The 17,608-nt window shown below is 39.7% G+C and overlaps 1 protein-coding gene across 2 annotated transcripts; it reads left to right on the forward strand.

Moving 5' to 3' along the window:
* The first annotated feature begins 641 nt into the window (after window positions 1–641).
* Window positions 642–17,493, forward strand: LOC133501083 (meiotic recombination protein REC8 homolog). Of its 2 annotated transcripts, none has more exons than XM_061820526.1 (17): window positions 642–792; window positions 1,844–1,912; window positions 2,301–2,443; window positions 2,526–2,601; window positions 2,679–2,790; window positions 2,976–3,057; window positions 4,260–4,324; window positions 7,790–7,868; window positions 7,972–8,059; window positions 8,134–8,293; window positions 12,295–12,508; window positions 14,442–14,602; window positions 14,702–14,744; window positions 15,871–15,955; window positions 16,034–16,105; window positions 16,201–16,310; window positions 17,119–17,493. In XM_061820526.1, the coding sequence occupies exons 1-17, from the start codon at window positions 737–739 to the stop codon at window positions 17,217–17,219; spliced, it is 1,716 nt and encodes a 571-aa protein (XP_061676510.1). In that variant the 5' UTR covers window positions 642–736; the 3' UTR covers window positions 17,220–17,493. The 2 variants fall into 2 exon arrangements, with proteins under 2 accessions (XP_061676510.1, XP_061676509.1); XM_061820525.1 differs by having other exon boundaries at window positions 643–792; window positions 14,442–14,617; window positions 17,119–17,474.
* Window positions 17,494–17,608: the final 115 nt, after the last annotated feature.

Here is a 17,608-nt window from a genome sequence, read left to right on the forward strand (position 1 = left end):
GATAACATGGGGGGTAATAAACGATATCACCATCATAAACAGCATTTTAAGTTCACTTGGGTTATATTTATGTAATATTTAGATTTGTTTAATGATCTTAAACAGACAGGGTAAACTATATTAAAATACAAGAATTTGAGAAGGGGGCTAATACTTTTTTTTTTATGACACAGTGAGTATGTGTGCAAAAGACCTATAATAAGATTCTGCTACCTCTGAAGGATGATTTATGGATTCTGGTGGATGACCAGAATCTACAATTCCAGGTAAGCACTCAACAAACATCAAATGAGTTGCAGTGTTTTCCGTATGAAAAAGAAAGGAATCCATGGAAGGTAAAGACTGGCTCACTCCTACTGAACATTGGCAACTTTTTGAACAGAGGAATATTTGCTTTCTCCAAGGTGAAACACTAATTTACTCATTTTCTGTCAAGTAAAAAAATGTTGATTTGTATAAAATTTCTGTAGAGTCTTGCTGCTGTTCCTGCTGTGAAACGAAAAGACCAAAGTTCCAGATCTTGCCTGGTATCTAATCCACCGCGAAAAATATCAGGAGGCCAATGGGACACCTGCACTTGGAGGGCAGGTGGAGCGGACCAATGGCAAAGTCCCATACTCCCAACATCCCATAAATTATTTCATTATTTTACACCCATAAAACGTTCTCGAAGTGTCTATTTGATGACCTCTCCGTGAGGAGACTTTTAACTCGTTTTCTGCCCCATTTGGCCAATATGTTTTACTACCCCGTTGTTTTAAAGCGAGGCTCTGGCTGTTTCTCGACGATTTGGTGAGTAATAAAATGTGTGTATATATATATATATATATATATATATATATATATATATTTTTTTTTTTCCTACTCCGTAGCTAACGATAAGTTTAAAGTAACATGAATGCTAGTTTTATTATTGTTTGTTTTACTTCCATAAAGGTATATTACTGTCCAAAATAGTTTTCGTTCTTGTATTTTACCTAGATTGAAAACGTGTGTAATTGTAATTGGATTTTATAATCTCTTAGATTTGCGTATTGCGGTCACGTGTCTGTTTTATTCATATGACGCAAACGATGGACTTTTGGATGGAAATTGACTAACGCCATATAATCTTTTTGTTGTACAGTCGATCTCATTTCACGTGTATGAAAGCGGTAGCTCATGGATGAAAAGGCATACTTTTCTTGTTTTCTAAATTTTTTTTAAATAAATTATTTTTTAATCTGCATGATGTAAATTTACACGCCCAATCGGGAGGGCAGCAGCAGCCGGTTGGAGGAACCTGATCAATTTATGTTATGCTGATAAAAGTATGCCAACTGTAAAGTACAGCATGGGTTAGGGGAACAAATACTTGTTTTACACTGTAATTTGTTAGTAACTTCTTTTAAAATTTGACTGATTTTTCTGGATTTTTTTTTTCTTCTCATTTTGTTTTATAGGTGAGGTATACCTATGATGAAAATTACACGCCTCATCTTTTTATGAGGGAGAACTTACACAATAGGTGGCTAACTAAATATAATTTTGGCCCCACTGTCTATACATTTATTATCATTTCTGTTAATCTGATATTAATCTCAGGATAACAGGAATTATTTTAATTTGAAAAATACCTCCAACATTCCAAAAATGAGATGGTTTCGCATAAGTGTATTTGGTTGTTTGTCTATATATGATTGACTCAGTTCAGGGTGTATCCCACATCTTGTTTCAAAGTCACTCAAATGAGGAAAAGCACTACAGAAAATGGATGGAGCTCTCGTATTGTATCCATATAGTTAAGTTGAACCTACTAGAGTGTCCACCTTGTACGGTGAAGTTTTCTCTTGATGTATCGTAGGCTTGCTGCGACAAGGGGCATCACCGTTCCATGCCGGGAGGTTCTGAGAGTCAACGTTAAACAGACCTGGTAATGTCGCGTTCATCTCTTTGTGCTTACATCAACCCTCATGTCCGAATGTGCGTCACAAAAACCTTTTTCAAATTAAAAAAAAAAAAAAAAAATAGAAGCGTAATAATTACTAATCACTAATAAACTTTTGATACATTCTGCAAGGAAACATATCTACCTGTGGAAATTGATGCCAGTTAATGTTGAGAAAAAAACAACTCTAGAAGGAAGAAGGAAAATAAAACAAATCGCAAAAGAGAATGCAACAAGAACCAAACCTATTTTGTTGTCATTTTCTCTCGCTCTCACTTAAGAGGAACAGAATTGACTAACCAAATTTATTTAAAGGTCGTATCGCCCAGCAGCCCTATTGATGCCTACTAATATGCACTCGATCCTTTCACAGTGATGACATCATGAACTACATCCTGGAGCTGGTCCCGCCCCCTCAGCCCACTCTGCCGCGGCCTCGCTTCTCTCTCTACCTGTCCTCCCAGCTCCAGTATGGCGTGGTGGTGGTCTTCCACCGCCAGTGCGTCATCCTTCTACGTGAGGAAACGCTCACATGACACGCAGACACGCATATATACACACTCAAGCAAAGTGCTGTTAACATACTGTACTCCTTTAGAGGAACTTCAGCTCATTGTTGGCAAGCTGTTGAAGCACAGTGGGTCCAATAAGCTTGACATGGAGGACCCCGGCAGGTGAGACCCTAATGTTTTGCGTTTCACACGGAACATGGACAATGATTAAATAACTGACTCTTCTTGTTTCATGTCAGACAAAGGCTCATAAAGGACACTCTAACTCACATGGATGAAACTGGGCTGCCACTTGACCCTTTCTTTGGAGTGATGGATGAGTTCATGCCGAGTCCCTGCACTCTGACGCAGGTACTAACAATGCAAAGAGGAGAGAATTCAAACACTCCTTTGCAGAAAAATAGAACAGCACTTATTTTTGCTTCGTAAAAGCAGAAAATTCCTTTGTTTTGTTCTTGTAGATGGGTAATACAAACAAAGCTCACCTTGAAGCATTTATAAGTAGTTGTTGTAGACTGATCCTATCTTTGTTTCAGATGGCAGAATCTTTTGAGCAACTGGTTTCTCCCCCGAAACCTGAACCAGCTCGGACACCCTCCACTTCGTCACGGAGCAGTAGTAATAATTTTTTTCAGCCTTTATTTCTCTATGGCGTTGACTTTGGTCAAGAGCAGGGGTACAACGTGGACTAAAGTAATTAATAAACAGTCTGGGAAATAACATGTCACTGAAATCCTGTCACAATGCAATGCAAGGCAATTGATTTTTTTTTTTTCCACAGAAGCCCCACAATACAGCGGTGCCTTGAGAGAAGAGTTTTAATTTGTTCTGGAAATGCACCTTTATCTCAAAATGCCCATCTCACGTATCTCAAAGAATCCTTCCCAATTTAAATAAATTCAAATGCAGTTAATCTGTCATATTTTGGTAATCATTTTCATGACAAAAACTGCTCTTGGTATCACCTCCTAATACAGAAAATGCCCATACAAAACATGGGTGTCCCTAATGTATTGTCCTTACATTTTCTTCTGGGAGGTCTCTGCAGGTGCGCAAATCATCTTAATGGCAATTACTGTTACCATCTGATATTGTCCTTCCACTGCAAAGAAACCAATGTGAATTGATGGTGGGCAGATGATGTGAAGTTGAAAGTGTGAAATGAGCCTCGACCAGTTAGTAAATTCACTCACTTTTTGAAAAACAAATATCTATATTTTTGTAGCGTTAATGAAAGCAGATTAAGTGTCTTTTTTATCGTGATTTAGATGAAAATCAGACGTGTATGACCAATTTATACTGCAATTGAAGAAATTCCTCACATCGCAACATCCTTGCCACTGACTGACCACTGCGCTATCCGCAATTGATCAATTATATTAACGACATGCTTAAATAATAAACCCACCATGCACATCTGGCACTAAGGTAGTACTTGAGCATGGCGACTGCTGAGTGGAGCTGTGCCCCTGAGTTTTGGGAGTTCAGGCCCATGCCAAATGCATGCTGGCGAGACTGAAGCGCAATCTCCTGAACAGTATGTCGGCATCCAAGAAACTCCTTGCAACAGGTGAATAACAAAACTGGGTTCTCTCCAAATGTGATAAGTGGTCAGTGGGAAATCATTCACAGGAAACAATAGAAAGGTATTTTATGTAGATACTCCTGCTCCTACTTCGCATTATCAGGAGTTACATTGGTGATGCGTTCTGTGTTGAACCTGATGGCACCTTGCGACTGTATTCAAAAGCTCAACTGTAAAGTGAATGTTGATAAATGCTTCCAATGTGATGTCTCCCATGTTCTTTTGTTTTTTCCAGGAATTACTGCATCGCCACAAAGCATCACAATTAGAGAGCCACCTGCTGCCTTTTCCGTGCCAGAGGTTAGAGTACCACATACTGTACAATCATAGTCCAATGGAGGGAAGGGCAAACGTTTGTCTTAAGCGGCCATATTTGATTTTAAAAGAGGAATTTGGACCAGCTCAACATACAAATAAGTTATGCATCTAAAGTAACCATTCATTTTCTATACAAGTTAGACTCTTTAGAGTCACGGGTGTGCTCGATCCTATCCCATCTGACTTCAGGTAATAGTCGGGGTACACCCAAAGACTTATTGCCAGCCAATCGCAGGGCACATACAGAGGTCATGCACGTGACGTCACCATTTTCACGGCGCCGTATTGCCGGTCAAACAGCTGCTCGACATTGTGGGAGATATTAAATAGAATTGAATTGAGGATATTCACAATGCCCGAGACCTGTGGTGCTGTTGGTTGTTTCAACAGACGAGACAGATATTCAAAGAGGTCATTCTATAGAATACCATCTGAAAAGACGAGAAAAGATCGATGGATTTCGGCAATTAAATGTGATGCCTGGTGCCCAACCAAATACACACGCCTGTGTAGTGATCATTTCATTTCAGATTGGAATTATTCTTAATCTCAAATTTCCAATTAGTCACTATAATGCCTAATTGACTCATTTGAGAACAATGCGTATTTAAAAAAAGAAAACGTCTGTCGCAGAGAGGTTTACAGAGGTAAGCATGTGGCCGCAATACGCTTCCGAGTACTGAGACGACAACCCCCTGTCCTCTTTATTTATTCAATCATCGTTAATGAATGCAGTTTGTGTAAAACCAATGGTAATTTATTTAAATATTAGTATTTGTATTGAATATCAGATGAAAAGACCTAAAAAGATCGATGGATTTCGACAATTAAACATGATGGATGGTGCTTGGGTAGCGATTGTTTCATTTCAGGTAGGAATTTTTCTTGTCAATCTCAAATAACCAAGAAGTAGTTATCATGCCAAGTTGACTCATTTGAGAACAATGTGTATTAAAAAAAAGAAAATAAACAGTCTGTCGCAGAGAGGTTTACGTGTGGCCACAATACGCTTCCGTGTACGAAGACGACGACTCCCTGTCCTCTTTTTTTCCCCGTCATAGTTAATGAATGAGAGTTTGTGTAAAACCAGGGGTCATTGATTTAAATATTAGTATATAAGTGGCTCCATCACTCTGTGATTTATTCTTGATTGAAAACAGATCCAGCAATGAAGTATTTGTATGCGTCCAGATTTTCTACGCTGTCAAACTCTTTTGTGTAAATCTTGATGACTTACTCACCAGATACATCTGTAGATCCAGTTGTCCAAGACAAGCGGAAGCTAATTAAGAGTCCAATTTATATTGGCGAAAACATCGACATTAAATATGGGTACTCTATGCCAAGTGTCTGAAATTTTTCCACGTACCTTCGTTTATTATCACCTTCTAAATGTTTAATGGTATCAGACAAAACTCTGGATGTCGTGCTATAAGATGTATTTTCCTTTAGTCTCAATGGAATTAACTTGCAACAATGCTTTGTTTTTACCGGCAATATGGCGAGCCATGTGATTTCGGCGACATAGGTGCACGAGCTCTATATAACAAACGTTGACAAACTGCCATTCACACATATTACCGCCAAAGAACTATTTAGATTTTTCAATTAACCAATCATGCATGTGTTGGTAATGTGAGACTAAACAAGTCCCTGAAGAAAACCCACACAAGCACATTAAGAACACTAAAAAATGTTAATGTTTATTTTCAAGGACCTCTTGAATGCTCTGAACATTGGCACTTATTTCATAGTTCGGGACTGAAATGATATCTGCAGGTAAAATTCCCCACAAAATATACTCAGTAGTAATTTTTGGTTTCTTTTCTGATGCCATATTTGATTTTCACATCGGACTGTAATGTCATGTGAAGAAGGCGAGGACATTTCCTCACTGAATTTCTAAACTATTATGCAGTGTAATTGCCAACTATATTCAAAGTCTTTTAAAGAATAGTGAACGAAAATAGTGATGGAAATACATTTTAGGAGGTTTGTTTTCATCAACTCGATAATTGAAATGTCTTCTTCCAAAAAGGAGACAGACACGGCAGAATTACTTTTAATACTGAAGACGCTGCTTATTTTATAATGTATATATTACTGTGGTGCACTTTTATTTTTAAATTGGCTATGATTAAGCATTTCACAGGCAGAACAGTGGCCCGGCTGATAAAGCGTTGGACTCACAGTTCTGAGGACCCGGGTTCAATCCCTGCCCTGCCTGTGTGGAGTTTGCATGTTCTCCCTCTGCCTGCGGGGGTTTTCTCCGGGCACTCCGGTTTCCTCCCACATCCCAAAAACCATGCAAATTAATTGGAGACTCTAAATTGCCCCTAGATGTGATTGTGAGTGCGTCTGTCTCTGTGCCCTGCGATTGGCTGGCAACCAGTTCAGTGTGTACCCCGCCTCCTGCCTGTTGACAGCTGGGCTAGGCTCCAGCACTCCCTGCGACCCTCGTGAGGATAAGTGGCAAAGAAAATGGATGGATGGATAAGCATTTCTCAACTCATACGTTTCATCATGTCATGTTAGAAACTGAAGATGGTTAAATATATTTGAAAAATTGCAAGGTTACGACAACGAAAGCTGAATAGGGGGAATAAACAAACTCAAGATCAAGTAACATTCACATTCTTGCAATTATTGATGTTGATAGGAGATTAACTGACTTACAACATATTTTACAACAATAAAACATTGCTGGGCGTGCTGGGAAATCCTCAGATTGCAGAAACCACGATGACAGAGGTCATGACATCTTAAAAACATTGTGTTGCTATCAGAATATTTCCCAGCAAGCCTACCATGGTGATGTGATTGTTAAAAAGCTGTTATATCTCCTCACAATGTCAATTGTTATAATAATATGAATATTAATTGATCTTGTGTGTCTTTACTCCTCTCTGTGGCTTCTGTTGTTTTAACTTTTAACTTTTTTTTGGGGGGGGTTGGCAACAGAAGTGAATTGGTCATGAAATTATGTTAAAGTGGAGGAAAAAAAAATGAAACTTTGCATTCTTAAATACACACAGCTGGATGCTCTCCCAAGGTATGTGCTACTAAATAAGTCCATCTCAGCAATAAAACTTGTTGATCAGGTGAGTTTCATATTTGAAATAGATTGATGCTTATCTAGTCATTGGCGAGTGAAACCTCACTAAGCACTGAGGCTTAAAGAAAGTAAAAGATTTATAGCTTCAAGGCTTTAGTGACTGTGACATCTGACAAACAACTGAAGCACTGGCACTGATTTCCATGTCCGCAATAAAAGTTCAGAAAAGTCGGTATTGTCATTCACACTTAATAATGATTATAGCATAAAAGCCTAAAATTACAACTGAGTCAAGTGCTGAAGTTCTCAGCATTAACTAGTTTCTTGCAGTGTTTTGTGTTAATTTTCTTTTGGGTTATGATTGTTCTTTCTTTGATCTTGGCTAATGCTAGTTTGTAGGCCAAGATCTGGAAGACAACATGATGGATACAGTCGACTTCCTGTTGAACCAAGTTGACGACTCCCTGCAGGGTGAGCCACTGTTCTCCGTGACACGAGCAACCCAAGTAGAATACGCAACACGGAGTTCTCGTGTGTGTGTGTGTGTGTCCTCGTTCCTATCTGGTGAGGCCAGGAGCGGCTCCAGAAGCAGAGATTGAGCGAGCGAGGACACCAGAGAAGGACCCAGAGCCTGGAAAAGAGAGCACAGCAACAACGCTCGAGTAAACTCAAACTTACCAGATCGTACACATTTTACACATCAGGTGAAGCGCTCACAGTTATCGTTCTTGTTCAGAGTGGATCCCACAACTATGTCCAGCGGGGAACCCTCCTTGCTCCCCCTGGAGGGGCTCATGGGGATCCCTCATCCCTTGGCTGATCAGCAGACCCCTGTCTCTGCCCCCCAGCTTTCCTTGCCATCACTAGCAGCTGAGCCACCAACTTTAATGACAAAGGTACAAACCTAAGGAGGCTCAGTGCTCTGAGAAAAGGGACAGTAGCCACAGCTGAATCTTACTATTATGAATAGAATACACATATTTAATTCAAGTAAACCTGACACTCATTGGTTGTGAGTGTGGCTCAGCCTCTTTCTAGTGGTATGCAAACTAAAATCACTTTTTTTTGTCTTGAGTAGTCACATTTCTCTTGGGCCAATTATACATTACTTTTGCACTCACTGAAGTCTTGCCTCACTGCACTATTTGCATACGGTATCTGTTGACAAACACTGGCCGCTCATGTGCCTGAGTAGCATCTGCACCACTTGTACAATCGACTGAGTAGTATCTGCAACAATCAACACTGTCACACATTATCACACTAATATTCCCTTTAAAAATACATTTTGCACAATGGTTATTGCTCTATTCGTCATTCAAACTGCTCTCGTTGCTAGAGAACAGTCTTTTCTTGCACAATTTTCAAAAAACAAAACAAAAAAAGTACCAGGATTACTAGTGTACAAGCAGCCTTTTAATCCTTCTTGAGTGCTTTGCTCATTGTCTTTATGTCACAAAAGTATTCTTCTAATTGACTATTGCCTTACTTGAGAAGAGATAAATTTCTTGTATGTTGTTGACAACTTGGTAAAATAAGGATGATTCTCGTTATATTTGAAATCATGCACCATTTTAGTCTTTTGAGTTTTTTATTTTTTACTTAAAAAAAGCCCAAAATATTTTACCCAGTAAATGTCAAGTATTAATTTGGAGACTTTTTTACACATTTTTGTAAAGCGTATCTTAAAAATAATATCTGTGAAATACTTGCATAAATTACATGAAATATTCCTTATAATTACAATTACATACTACAACCAGAGGTAGTGGCGCTGAGAGCCACGTGCCCCCCACTTTTTTTTACAAATGGTTAGTTGTCAGGTTTACCTTGCAATGCAGTCATTGTGGCCACAAACCCGTTCGACATGCAATCCAATGTCAGGATTTTATGATATAAAATGCACACCTTATCTGCACCTCAGTAGAGAATGTTTCGCTCAGCTTGATTTTACTAGATACAGTGATACCTTCTCCTTTGCTGTGTGTGTGTGTGTGTGTGTGTGGGTTTGTGCACCAACTCACAGCAAATCAAAGTGATCGATTGTCATTGACAATTGACACCATTTGGCATACTGAACCTGGCGAATCTGCCTATGGACTGCTCACAACTGCAGACTCCACAAGGCACACTTGAAAAAGGCCCACAATGGACTGGACTGGACATTCATTCAAATCATATACTGTACATGTGGGTTTTTTTTTTTTTTTTGGTTAAAAACGTTCCATAGGTAATTAGTCATTAAAATAAATGATAAATGGGCTGTGAGTGATCTAACACCATTTGAATTGGGAGATGATCACGCTACCACCTAAGACAAGCCGCACTAAAGAGCTGATGACACTTGAGCCGATTAGTGCAGAATGCACGTGTTGTGTGATGATGTATGTGCATATTGTAGTCTAGTGTGATCCCAGGATGCACATGTCCAGAAACAATTAAGTCCTACCACTGGAACAATGAGTCCCTGTGTGTCTCCTTTCATCACGGAGTACACGTAATCCTTGTTTCTTCACAGTCCCCAAGTGTGGGAGATTTTTATTTATACAATATTTTTGTGTTATCCATTGCTCCTGCTCTCACTTAATATATTATGTTTCATCCAGCCACAAAAGCATTTTTTAGGATGATGTCTTCCTTGTAATTATCATGATACACTTTTTTTTTTTTATTCCACTCATATAATGATGTTATAGAACAATTAACTTTGAAATCTAAAATACATTGAAAATTGCCTTTGGTAGGTAGAAAAATAAATCACTGTAGATACTGTAAGAAAAAAACTATAAATCACAAAACTTTTATTCATAGAAAGAATAACATTTCCTATATTGGTATAGAATTGTTGAAATTAGTTAAACAAAACACAGTATATAATATGTACAAAAAAAGCATCTAGAAGAATTTAGAGATTTCATCATCTACGGTCCATAATATCATCAAAAGGATACAGAGAATCTGGAGAAATAACTACCGTATTCTACAGCACTATAAGGCGCACCCTAGAGCCTTTCATTTTCTCAAAAACTGACAGTGCACCTTATAATCAGGTGCGCCTTATATATGGCTCAATATAAAGCGTTTAGCGCAGCCCATCTAATGGATGCATAAGGTAACCCCAACCTCTACTGTAGCATCTATTCTATGCACCTTATAATGCAGTGCGCCTTATATGTGAAAAAAGGCCTAAAACAGCCCAGTCCTTGAAGGTGCGCCTTATAGAGCGGAAAATACGGTACATGGAAGCAGCAAGACCAAAAGCCAACACAGAATGCCTGTGAACGTCAATCCCTCAGGCGGCACCGAATTAAAAACCAATTATCAGTGTGTGTGAAGGATATCACCACATGGGCTCAGGAACACTTCATAGAACCAATGCCAGCAAATACAGTTCAATGCTCCATCCAGTCCAACTTAAAACTGTACTTTGCATAGTAAAAGCCAATCATCAACAAGACCCAGAAACGGTGCCGTCTTCTCTGAGCCAGATCTTGGATTGATCCAAAGTGGAAAAGTGTTCTGTGGTCCAACAAGTCCACATTCCAAATTGTTTTTGGAAATTGTGGACGACGATCGTGTCCTACGGACCAAAGAGGAAAACAATCTGGAGCGTTATGGATGCAAAAGGAAAAGAAGAAGAAGATGGATGCAAAGTTTAAAACCCAGGATCTTTGATGCTAATGGGCTATGTTCGTGTTGATGGCATGGGTAACTTACACATCTGTGAAGGCACCATGAATGCTGAACGGTACATACAGGTTTTGGAGAAACATATGCTGCCATCCAAGCAATGTGTTTTACATGGATGCCCCTGTCTTGCTTATTTCAGCAAGACAATGCCAAACCAGTTCTGCATGTGTAACAACAGCGTGGCTTTGTAGAAAAAGAGTATGAGTACTAAACTGGCCTTCCCTGCAGTCCCGACCTGTCTCCCATTGAAAATGTGTGGCCTATTATGAAGCGTAAATATGACAACGGAAACCCCGGCCTGTTGAAAAGCTGAAGCTCTACATTAAGCAAGAATGGGAAAGAATTCCACCTTCAAAGCTTGAATTAGTGTCTTCAGTTCCCAAACGTTCATGTTGTTAAAAGAAAGTGATATAACACATTTGTAAGCATGACCCTCTCCCAGCTTTTTTGGAACACGTTGCAGCCAAAAAATTTCAACGTAATGATTATTTGGTGGAAACAATGTGGATCAGTTTTAATATTAAATTTTTAGTCTATTAATAATATATAGGCTGAGGATGATTTGCAAATCATTGTATTCCGTTTGTTGTTTTGCTGTTTAACCCAAGGTGCCACATTAATTGAAATTGGGTTTATATAATAAGGTAAGCAATCGATAAAGACTTATGTAGTCATCCCGTACATTATCATATGCACCCAATTTGTCTTCAAAGGTTTTACATATTAGCCTTGTACAGGAAGATCAGAGGTGAGATCATAAAGAGAAGAACATCACATAGAAAAAAAACCTTACTTAGATCTTCATAACCTTTAGGAGCCATATTTTCATTTTATTTTGGGGATGAGCATGACAGCATGCTCAGTAGTTTTCATTTATTGGTGGGACTTGAGTTCAGTGACAGCACATTTCTAAGGGAAGAGCAGTTCCTTATTATTGTTCCAGCCTCGTTTTATGGCATTTAGCAGCAACATTGCTCTGGGATTGAAACTTAATCAAAGGGTAAAATGTGCACCTCGTTGGACACAGGTGAGACGCTATTTCTGAATTATTGCATCTATGAACAGTAAAGTTATAATGTCACAATGTTGTTCTCTCACTTATGTAACAGAAGCAATAAGCACTTGATTCTCCATTCAGTTTTGTAATTTCTAGTTACAAATGTGGATGAAAATCTAGATCATTTCAGTTCATCGTATTCCATCCCAGGCTGCGCCCCACCCAGAGGAGACGGACCAGAAGAAGAAGACGAGGAAGACGGGGAGGCAACTGATCTTTATCGACACCGAGATGCAGATTTCCAATGAGGAGATGGACCAGCAGATCAGCGACTTCGCCTGGGAGACCAGGGAGAACGAGCTCCCCCTTAGTGAGATGATGAGGTCGAGAATAGCTCACGAGATGCTCATGGAACCATCTCAGGGTTTGTATGATGCCTGTCACAAATTGGACCATGCCTTAAACGTCACATTGAGTCGAAACGCAGCATTTTTAAAACAAAGCAATGCAGTTTTTAAACGTGGGACGTGCTTTTGCTTTGTCCTCACGGGTGCTTTGCCACTGTAGATGTAGATTTCTTCAGCCTGAAAAACAGAAATGCAAAACCCAACAACACTGAACCATTGAACAGTTAAACATTGGACAAAGGTTTAGAAAAACTCAAAAATTAAGTTCACCCGGAATGGGTTATAGTGCATTTTCGCTCCATGAAAATATTAGTGCTTACTTTTTGGGAGTTGTGGATATGTGCCCTCGGATTGATTTTTGGAATAATAATTGCAAACATGAATGAATATATGGTTAATAAACTAGTGTCGATATGAAAGGCACACGTCAACTTTAAATTTTGTGTCATAAACCACTGCACTTTTTTTTTTTTTAGAAGCAAGACATCCTCACAAACAGTGCAAGGTGCGGAACTTTGGCTGGATGCTGAGAATGGGGGAAAAATAGTAATTAAATTGTGAACATCAGGCAGTACGGTGTTTCAGCTGGTAAAGTGTTGGCCTCACAGTTCTGAGGACCCGGGTTCGATCCCGTGCCTGTGTGGAGTTTGCATGTTCTCCCTGTGCCTGCGTGGGTTTTCTCCGAGCACTCTGGTTACCTCCCAGATCCCAAAAACATGCAACATTAATTGGACACACTAAGTTGTCCCAAGGTGTGATTGTGAGTGTGGCTGTTTGTCTCGATTGGCTGGCAACCAGTTCAGTGTGTACCCCGCCTCCTGCCCGTTGACAGCTGGGATAGGCTCCAGCACTCCCGTGACCCTTGTGAGGATAAGCGGGATAGAAAATGGATGGATGTATTGATGTTACATTAGTATGTCAATGCTCAATTGTTTTCAGTTAGGACCACCCCCCCCGCCCCAGTAAAAAGAAAAAAAATTGTGACCACAGTACAGCAAGTACACTATACAACACTTGTAAAGATAATCTAATCCTTATAAACATAGATGTACAAAAGAAAGATGGATTTACATTAATGAATGTTGTTTTCAGATGTTCTTACATTAAAAATTAACTTTATTTTTTGCAGTTTAACAGAAAATGAAGTCCATTAATTTCTCTGAAATAGAAACAAATAAAAATAAAATGTAATTAAACTAAATATTTTTGCCCGACTAACAATATAAATTAATATAAAAAAAAGTCAGTTCATGGCTCCAATGAGTAGTTTTTGCAGTGATGCATGCATGATAGGCAACCCTCAACTCCTGGCGGAGAATCTCTGCCATCTACTGGAGCAGATTTGCTATTACACTTTGTCATAGTAACTCAAATCATGTTGTAGAGTATTTAGGGGTTCACGTGCCCCACCCCGGCATCGCAACAAGACCCCCAAGGGATTGTGTACCACTATTTGAGAATCACTGGTTCATGTTTATGTTAAGATAACTTCCATATAAAACCAATATTTTCCATGATTTTAGTTCAGAGATTAGCTTTGCCATCCATCCATTTCACACAGTGCTCCTCGTCACTCGTCTCAAGGGTGAACTGAAAAGTGTTCTACCGGGCTGGTCCAAATCCAAATAGCTGCCATATATTATTATTTGATCTCGAATTCAATAATAAGAGAATACAGTAAACACAGAAGTGGTCATCTTAGTTCAATGTGGAATGTTGGCTTAGCCAAAAAAGAAAAGAAAAGGTCGACTTGAAATGTTGCCACCCTTTGTATGTTATCTTGATGCAATTGTTATATTCCTCCTCTTCACAGCAACATTTACAATCTTCTGTTCTCCTGATACACGTGCTGCTCTTTTAAAGCTCACCTCAGTAACCTTTTACAAAAATAAACCACTGGGGTATTTCATGCCCCCCCCCCCCCCACCACCACACCCCTCCTTTCTGCAGTCTTAGTCGACGAACTGGCGTCAGAATGGCAAAAGTCCGCCAAAATCACACCTACCGCCGCCCCGGAGGTTTGGCCCGGTGATCGAGACGTGGAGTCCAGTGGTTCTGAACAAGAGCGAACGATGTTGGAGGCAACTGAGAGGGAAGAAGGGGGACCTGAGGTCAGCTCTGCTGAGGTTTGGAAGGAAGGGGGTAACGCTTATTTGACGGACAGGAAGTATGATAAGTTGAATGACTTGTGTGTCTGTGTGTGATGGCAGGTCGCTAGAGAGGCGGCAGAATCCGATGCGCTCAAGATGTCAGGTACTCAGTGTTTGGGTGGTGGGGATATCAGATATGTGTCACATGGCGTACCCATCCATTCAACCATCCTTTTTCTTCTTTTTTTCGCTTATCCTCACAAGGGTCGCAGGATCACTTCGGGTAATCCTGGAATAAAACTGTAACCTAATGCACACAAGTGATCGAGATCAAAAATGACAGGGATGCACATAGTTTTTGCCTGGTTCCCAAACGGGCACTACACACACAGTAAATGGGGCAATATATATGATTCTAATAATAATAGATGGGAATTATAGCTCCTCCCATAGATGAAACTGCTGGCTGACGCTGGTTTTATTGGGTTTTGATTGACTGAAATGTTAGTGGTGTGCAACCTAACCACAGTATTGTCATTATGATCCATAGCAGTTTTACACCCGTGCATATTGGATGAATACCACTGTGACCGTTTCTGTCTAAACTGAAGTCAAACCTCTTGCCTTTAACTTCTTAAAACAGTTCATTTAAAATTCCATGGTAACACGCTGCCAATTTTGTCTTGAGATTGTTGTAACATTTCTGTCGGGCGAATTATATGTTACTTGTGCACTCGTGGTAGTAGTCTTGCTACTCTGTACTATTTGCATGTACTGTTCACCAAAGGAAAAAAGTACCAGCATTACCTCATTAATGGTAACGTTTTCTTGCTCAGTGACGATTTTTCATGTCTCAAAAGTATTCCGTCACTCCAGAAATTTTACAGTTTACTGCATTGATACTATAAATTGAAATCGGGATAATTCAGTTTGAAAGTGAAATGATGCATCTAATTTTGAGGCATGCGCAACTGTCAGATGCATACATTGAACTTTTATTGTCAATCTTAACTTTAGTGATACTATGTTTGACATTTAAGAATATAAGCAGTGGGCTTGTTAGCACGAGGTAATACAGATTCCCTCTTGAAGAGGAATTGACGAGCTGAGCCCCCAGTAAAGAACGTTTTTTTTTTTTTTTAAGTCCTACAGTTACGGAAAGAAGGAGCTTCTCCTGGAGATTTACACAACAGAAATTGTAAAAGTGAAATGTGTTTAACGATACTGAAACAGTGCAAACTCAAAAAATTACACTGGATAATTTGGCCATTTGTTGTGTATATGTCAAGGTCCAGGTTCACCTCCGCTGGAGGTGTCCAACCAACGGGAGGTTTCTCGAGAGGTCTCCCCCTTGGATCTGTCAGATCAAGAAAGGTGGTTTTCACAGAAACAGATATTTGTCAATGTTTAAGTGCTGTAAGGTATACACAACTCCTTTCCATGCATAAGCAGTTCCACATCTGGCGCCCGACTGCAGGATATCCCCGAAAGGGAACTGTTGGAGAGAACACGAGATTCTCTTGGGTAATATCGTTGCCTGTGTCTGAGCTGCACCTTTGGCGAATCACTGGCGACAGGAGTGTGTGTTCATCTGTGTATTTGTGCGCATGTGTGTCCAGACCGTTGATGGAGTTGGACGAAGAAGAGGATAGAGATGTGCTTTTCCACAGTCTTCTCCCACCAAATGCCGACCGCAGGAAAGTCAGCAACATTTTCCAGAAGCTCCTTGGTTAGGACTGCACAGTTTTTTTATCATTTGGCTGAAAATGTTGAACTATACTAAAATTCTACAGACACTGAACGCAATTCTGATAGGGAGGCTTGTGGGTGAGGTTGGAAAACTAGCTTGTAAGCGGTGAAATATCCACTATGAAAATGAAAAATGTAGTAGCAATCATCAGTTTTCAGTAACACTTGTTCACAATTGGTACACGAGTGAGCTTATTGGCTCATCCCAGTTTGACTGGGCAAGGGGGCACGGTGCACCCTGGAATGGTCACCGCCAATTGCTGGCTTCATTTTGACAGCCATTCACACCAATTGACAATTTAGATTCCAATAAACCCAATATACGTATGTGTTTTTGAAATGCGGGAGGAAGATCATTTGCAGGGAAATTTCATGCAAGTACAGGGGGAACATGCAAACGTCACACTAGAGGGTCAAAATTGACATTCTGACCTCAAGCCTCGGAACTGTGAAACACGTAACCACTGGCTGCTATGGCTATCGTCCAAAAATAGAGTACAGCTGCAGTATTTTAGAATAGCCACTTAGATTACACAATAGTCATTCCCTGTGCTTGTAGTATTTAGTAATGTAGAACTGCACTACATCTTCTTGATACACTCTGCCTCATCGCTGAAAGTGAGATGGTTATTACTTGTTAAATGACCACCCTCCACAGAAAACTGAACATTAAGAAAGGAAAAATTGAAATTAAATGACTGTTAATGCAAAGCCACTAAGTGAGAATATTCTGGTTGATTTTTCAATGAAATGGAACAATTATGTCAAAAGAAGTCTGTGTGTTGCAGTGATTTTGGCGACCAAGAAGTTGCTTGCAGAGCAGTTGGAGCCGTATGGGGACATCGTGATCTTTCTTGGCAACTACCAAGAGCAGCGTCTGTCTTTGTGAAACAAGCAGCCGTTGCGCAGTCTCTTCATACTTGTTGTTATCGGGGTCAAAACCTCTTTCAGATTTTAAAATATTCACCTGTTGTGGGGTTCTGTTTTTACATAATTGTAGCAGCTTGGAGTTCACAATGCTTCTTGTCTGTTGTTTACAAGACCACTTTTCAAAAATTTTACCGTGGTGTTGCTCTGGTTTTAGATGATGGCATAGCCTGAAGTTCCCAATGATTCTCGGCAGTTGTTTAAAAAAAAAAAAAAAGAATCTTAAAAGTTGTTCTGTTTTTGCATATTCACAGTGCCCTGAATTTCTCAATAAACCAAGTTAAAAAGCCTGAAAAGTGAGCGTTCTCTGCATATTGTAAGAAATGTGAACTATGGAGGGCAGGGCGGGAC

The sequence above is a fragment of the Syngnathoides biaculeatus genome, chromosome 5 (genome assembly GCF_019802595.1).
Source record: "Syngnathoides biaculeatus isolate LvHL_M chromosome 5, ASM1980259v1, whole genome shotgun sequence".
NCBI classification, from domain to species: domain Eukaryota; kingdom Metazoa; phylum Chordata; class Actinopteri; order Syngnathiformes; family Syngnathidae; genus Syngnathoides; species Syngnathoides biaculeatus.